Source organism: Bombus impatiens, unplaced genomic scaffold (genome assembly GCF_000188095.3).
Source record: "Bombus impatiens unplaced genomic scaffold, BIMP_2.2 scf_2222, whole genome shotgun sequence".
NCBI classification, from domain to species: Eukaryota; Metazoa; Arthropoda; class Insecta; order Hymenoptera; family Apidae; genus Bombus; species Bombus impatiens.
Genome location: NT_178641.1, coordinates 2,435,957 through 2,442,365, shown reverse-complemented (window position 1 = coordinate 2,442,365; position 6,409 = coordinate 2,435,957). Strand labels below are relative to the sequence as shown.

Here is a 6,409-nt window from a genome sequence, read left to right as displayed (position 1 = left end):
GGCGCGAGCTCGGCCCTTTTGGTTCTCCATTGCGAACGTGCTACGCGGCGAAAGAGGAAGCGGAGAACGCGGCCGAGCTCGTTATCCGGCTATGCCGTTTAGTCTCAACGAGGGTTCCGGGGTTTCGTATCGACCTTGACTACTCGGCCTTCTTCAAGGCCGAACGCCATCACCTAGGCGTTCGACTCTTTCAAGTTGTCGAAGTACTGCATGATCTGGTTGTAGTCCATGCCCAGGTTCAGGTCGTCCAACGCCACCGATTCCTCTTGCTCGTGGGACGAAGACGCGGACGACGAAGAAGAGGACGAGGAAGAGGAAGCGGTAGAGGACGGCGACGAGTTAGGCGGTGACGAGGACGATGAGGCCACGGTCGGGCTGGACATGTTCATGGACGAGGCGATCGCGTTCGTCGAGAACGACGAGAACATTGGATTACCGACGATCGTCGCCCTCTTCACTTCTCTGGCTCTCGCGTCCTTCGAATGCCTGTTGTCATCGTGAGTCACTAGCTCCACAAACTCCTCTTCCTCCGCGTCGTTCTCTTTCGGACTACCTACTCTAGCTTTACCGTGTGGCTTGATATGGTGAATCTGCTTGCTGTGCCGCTGATTGTTCCCATGATGAGCGCCCGCGCTGCTACTCGAAGCTCTGTGACGATGTTTCCTAGGTGTTTCCGGTAGTCGTACGATCACTCCTGTGTTTCTGTGTGGTGGTACGGGAGGTTTGTAGTCCTCGTTGCCGTTGTTGTTGGTCGTTGCGCCGACGGGAACAGCTGCAGTCGTTGAAGCCATCGCCGAGGTTACGGGGATTCCGTGCGGTGGTAAGGGTGGTGGGACGTCATCGTTGCTACGTTAAGATAAACCAGTTACTTTATATTTCGAGCGACAGAAAGCATTTAGATTCTAATCCTTCTGCTCTCCTATAAAATAAAATAAAACAATTACTCGTTTCGTGCAGATGCCACGGTGGACGTAGCCATAGATGTCGAAGTAGCGATTGTAGTTCCTGATACCACCGTAGGTGGTTTCATTACGGGCTTCGTCGCGAAACTGTTTCGTGGCAGTTTGTCCCTCTTGCAATAAGTCGTGGTATCTATCGGCCCTGATCCATTGCTACGCTGTCCCGCCGAAGGTAGCTCGATGTGGTTTGGATTGTCGAAACAAGTTGCCAATTCACTCGCTTCTCCCTCGTTTTCGCCAGCTAGAGGGTTACTAGTCACTCTTACCTGAAACACAAATTGTCGATTTAGTTCGATTCGCTTGTGAAGCTGAAAAAATTAGGGGCTTAAAGATCGTGGCCCGAATAACAGCACAGCGCACGAACGATATAACATCGTTATCTTGCTGTTACTGGCAGCGACTGTGTTATAAATAGTTCACGAGTAGGCGTTCTATTCTGTCTCTTTATTCCCGACCCTACAGGTAATAAGAAGGATCCTTTCCAGGAAGTTTGGTTCTTCTTGTGAATCATCAAAAATATCCGCTCTTATTTATTGTGCCTGCCATATTACGATATTATTTTCATCGACTGTCTGTAAACTCTTGTTACTTTCATTGACTGTCTTACTTATAATCATTAAACTCGTCCAATTATGGGAAAAACGTTGCGAGCTTCGACTTTCCATGTATAACAGCATTTTTCATTTCACGTAGATATCAATTAAATCTACTGAAAAAATTGGAATTAAATATTTGTTTGTTTAATCCAAATATTCCCTTTAATTAAATGCCTGTGTAACGTATGAAATTCAGCCTTCAAACTCGACAGCTTTAGCTGGCAGATAGTATCGACGTGTAAATAATTTAAGATCGTTGTCGCATCGATGCTATGCTATCGAATAAGCGATAGTTGCGAATACGTGCAAGTTGATTCGACGTCGTTCGCGCGTTATGATATCGCATAGTGGACGACGACCTTCAGACTCGTCAAAATGTATAGCATTGATACCTGTTGCGGTCCGCAAGCGGCTCTCTCGAGAGTGGCTCTGCCCAGCCAGACCCAATCGTGCGCGTTCGTGGTAGACTCTCTGGGAGGTCTTCTTCCCGATGCCAGCTGGTTGGCGGCTGCTCTGGCCCTGGCTGCTCCTGACAGTACCGGAAGCGCTGACCCGGGTAGCGGAGAATCCGGCGGCTGCAGTTTGAACTTGTTCGCGTAGACCACGCAGGAGATGAGGAAGACGACGATGGCGAAACAGAAGGCTGCCAGAAGGACGTACATTCCGATCTCGAGTGGGCTCACACGGTTTACTCCGTGATGCCGTATCCCAACACCGCCCATTCCTCCTGAAGACATGCCATTAGCTATAGCCGTGCGGTGCTGCCGTGCCTGCACCAAAGGTTCGTGCTCGTGCTTGTGCTCGTGCTCGTGCCCGTTCTCGTCTTTCAGCGGTAGCCCTTTGCACAAAAAACAAAGAGACAGGAAGAGAGAGGAGAAGAGTGAGAAACGAGTACTGGAAGTAGAGAACGAGGCAGCTCCCGGCTAGCTGCGTATCCTCCCGCGCGACCAGCTGCCTGCAGAAAAGCGACATCGATGCTTTGCGTCATGCACGGACAAAGAGAGAGCGTGTCGAAGCTGACAGGTCGAAGAATTCTCGCATATTACTCGTACGCACGCTCACTGGACCCGTCAGTTCGCTAAGCGATACAGGATCGAGCGATGGAGAAGATTCGAAGCGATGGCGAAGTGACGAGCAACGGAGATTCAAACGAAGAAACCGGAAGGTGATGGAAAGCGAAAGAAGCTGTTACGTTGTTCGTCCGACAAGTCCGAGCAGTTTATTCTTTTTGGCTATTTGGTCGTTACAATAGTTATCCCTGATCATTTATCTAGAAATCAAAATACTTATTATTCGCTGATCTTCTCCTCTCAGGCACTAGCTCTGATCTAAATTTCATAAGATTCGTCGTTTCGGTTGTTTTAATCACGCGACACGGACTTATTGGACGACCAATAATAAAACAAACGACACGATTTACGCTAAGTTTCGAGATTGGCGGAGATAGAAATGGATGGAAGTTAGAGGACGTGAAGCGCTACCAAAATATACAGTGGCATTCATCGAAAAGAAAAAGAGTGCAAGAGCGTGCGACGAAGGAGAACTGGATCTATTTACCGATGAGAATGTCGTGCAAATCAGGCGCCATCTCTCCCCTGCTGGTCTTCCTTTCTCTGTGATGATGAGAGCCAACCGTTCCACCTCCGTCATTCTGTACGAACTCGGGTCGATTGGGAAGATCGCTCGAGGCAAAGTCCACCTCAACGTTGGCGGAAGCGCTGGCAAGGGCTGCCGCGGTCGCTCTTTGAGATCCTTTTCCAGACCTCCTGCCGGTTAGACGACAGGCGTCAGCCAATTGAAGACTGACTCGTAACAAATCGCCTCTCCCTTCGCCGACCGCAATCACTCGAGGATGATGAGAAGCGACCATCGGAGCGAATGCCACCACTTCCGGGTCTAGACTCTCCACTAACAAGTGGTAATCGTTCACAGCGATTTCTCTCAACGGTGTTCTCGTACCGTCAGAAAATTCCACGTCTATATCCAGCAGTCCCTCCTATGTTCGATGCAGAAATGCGAAAGATTATAATCCGATTGCCGCGTAAAAATATCCGAAGCAAGCTTCGTTTTCAAATAAATGCAAGAAAATATTCAAATCATAAATGTTACTTCTAATATTTAGCGAACGAAATAGATCTGCGGTTTCGTTAATCGTATCAACGAAAAGATGTATCTGCATAGAAATCCCTAACGAGGAAAATAACGAATTTCCTTATTGAAATTCGATCGTTTCTTCCTCGCAGCTAGATCTCTTACTCGATAGATATTTTACGCTAACAAGAGAAACATGTACCTCACCTGATACTGAGCAGTCAGCTTCCTCGTCACCGACGTCTCCGCGACATATCCATTTTCTATAGCAGTGTCCGGACTAATAGTGAGTTGTAATCCAGACACCACTCTAACTGACAACCTGGTGACCGCCACACGGTCGTTAACCACTCGCACTTCCTTCGCGCCGATTACTTTGCTCGTAATCGGCGAAAGAACCTGCACCTCCGTTCTACCCACTCCACGACCTTGAACGATCCTCCCTTGTAACAGGTCAGCGATCCTGGGATCAGAAACTCGAAGCATTCCGTTCACCAGATCTGTCACTCGTAGCCAGGTACGACGATTCACGAAGTAAGAGACTCTTCCTGAATCGTGGTCGGTGGCCAGGAATCTCGCGTGTACTTCGATAGGACTCTGCTGGAATCGTAGTCTGCAATTGGTAGAAGATCCCCTATCTATAGAATTGATCGTATCCCATCCGTTATCGGTTCCTCGAAATCTTTCCTCCTGCTCGTCTTCTTCCAAAATCACATCCGCGTCTTCGATGTCCATCGAAGTGTCCTCCAACTCCGCGGCGCTCCTCTTTTTGGTTTTCGTGCTGGATTCGTTGGAACGTGAATTGGTGGAGTTCAGACTACGCTTGCTTTTCGCCCCTACAGCGTGTTCTTCGGGAACTTTCCAGCCTTTAATCTGACTTAATCTGGTGTCCGCCACGGTCATCTCCAAAGGGAATTCCGGCATCCAAACTGTGAATTTAGCCAGCCCTGTGTAAGTACCGTACTTAACGAGAACTGACGCGTTGCTGGAGCCACGTATCTCCGTGCCGTCCACGTACACGCTGCTACAAGAAGATGATACCTGTAACACAACACGTAACACCTTGTTAGAAACGATTCTTCTCGTAAAGCTGGAAACGGAAAGTCGCGTACCTTAAGCACACTCTCGTCCTCCGAGTGACAGGAGGATTGCAGCGTAACGTCGGCGACGGTTCCGGCCTGGCTTACGATGAAGACCTTCATCCCCTGGGACACTTGGCGACCCGTCAACACCGCGGTGTTCATCACCTCCCAGTTCTACGACGTAAATGAACTCGATTAAAGCGTCGCCTTTGCCTCTATGACTCCTCGGGGATCTTGTTAAAGCGTTCTCCAACTGCATTTAGGAAAGTCGCTCGGTCGTATTAGCGAACGGCGATCGTCCCTTGTTCGTTGGAAGCTTTTGTTTGCTGCCGAGCGGGGCTGTCAGAAAAGTTTCGCGGATGGTCGCGGTCTGCAGTCGAGGGAAAAGCTTTTAAAGGGTCTCCTCGATGGCCTAGACGAGTCCGTCAGCGTTGCTCCACCATTTCATATGTATACACGCGCCTGTATCACAGGTATACACGCACACGCGCACGCACACGTACACAGAGGTGTAGTCGTATCGTTATGGAAGTTATTCTACGTGTTGGCTGTACATCATATTCCTTGGCGGTGTGTGTACTTTAGAACGGCCATTCAGTGGGAAAGGGGACGGCAGGACGAGAGACGAGAGCAGCCTGGTGCACGAGAAGCCATTTCCAAGTTGGCTTCCGTACAGTCTGCCCTTTGGAAGGAACATCAAACGACTCGGATATTGCAGCGAGGGAATTTAAATCTCTGACCCCGAGCGGCTCTCTATCCGTCCACCTACACCCGCTTGTCTTCGGTTCTACGTGTGCGTTCATGCCACCTACATACATATATATATGTATATATATATATATATATATATGTATATATATCTTTGAACCCGCGCCCCTGGTTGGCATCGATAAGCTCGATCTTAGGCGAGCGCAAAAAACCTGCCATTGAGTGCATTCCGAATAGCACAGGCTCATCGGACTTTCTCTTCTAAAGTGTTCCCTCCGGTCATCGATATTCTTTCGATTCACGCGACTTCGAATCGAGACTTGGAAGCGTATGGGCGCTTTTCCTGCTTGCACGAATCCTCCATTTAACGTAGGAGAATTTTCTCGCTGGAAAATTCGTCCGGATAACACCCACGGGATTTATTTTCGTCCTTCGCATCGGCGAGTTTGCTACGGTCGTTCGAGATAGGGTGAGAGTGCCAGTTACGGTATTTTAGCGATCGTCTCGATAACAAAAGCATTTGGGCGATCGAATTCCAGCAGAGCCGCCCCTTTTGTTCCAGCCAAAATCTCATTGAACCGTCGTCAGGGAAGCTGCTTTTAGAAATCCGTGACCGCACGTGGAAGCAGGAACTGCGTTTAAAACAAACATCGAGCGCAACGCAGCTATCCGGTCACGGAGAGCCAAAGTTCCAAGGAACTCCGCCAACTCTGCGCAACCTCTTCTCTACCAAGTCGAGTAGTTAGTCGGCTTCGAACTACCGAACTTTATCAGGAATCTCTGATCTACTTAGCTCCGTTCTGCTGTTCGGCCGTGTACAAGATCTAGTTATGCATTATCAAGGTACTGCACCGCGTCAAAGGGCACGAGTCGTCCGAAGCGAGCTACTATTCCTGGATAACCAGGCTGCATTTCTTATCCTCGTGGCCTAAATATTTATACGCCCGGCCCGGCTGCCGTACCGTCGTCGGCC

The 6,409-nt window shown here is 49.3% G+C and overlaps 1 protein-coding gene across 3 annotated transcripts in view; it reads right to left on the bottom strand.

Annotated features, from left to right (window-relative positions):
* Nucleotides 1-6: 6 nt before the first annotated feature.
* Nucleotides 7-6,409, bottom strand: part of LOC100747072 (transmembrane protein 132C) — a 77,066-nt gene continuing 70,663 nt past the window's right edge. Inside the window, exons 6-12 of one of the 3 annotated variants that reach the window (XM_033324347.1) lie at nucleotides 4,759-4,902; nucleotides 3,854-4,687; nucleotides 3,113-3,551; nucleotides 1,948-2,393; nucleotides 945-1,225; nucleotides 558-846; nucleotides 283-486 (exon numbers count right to left, since the gene is read on the bottom strand). In XM_033324347.1, coding sequence (XP_033180238.1) covers nucleotides 433-486; nucleotides 558-846; nucleotides 945-1,225; nucleotides 1,948-2,393; nucleotides 3,113-3,551; nucleotides 3,854-4,687; nucleotides 4,759-4,902 — 2,487 coding nt within the window. In that variant the 3' untranslated portion in view covers nucleotides 283-432. Of the gene's footprint in view, nucleotides 847-944; nucleotides 1,226-1,947; nucleotides 2,394-3,112; nucleotides 3,552-3,853; nucleotides 4,688-4,758; nucleotides 4,903-6,409 lie in introns of all 3 variants that reach the window. The other 2 variants (XM_012393119.1, XM_012393120.1) reach the window with 2 other exon arrangements.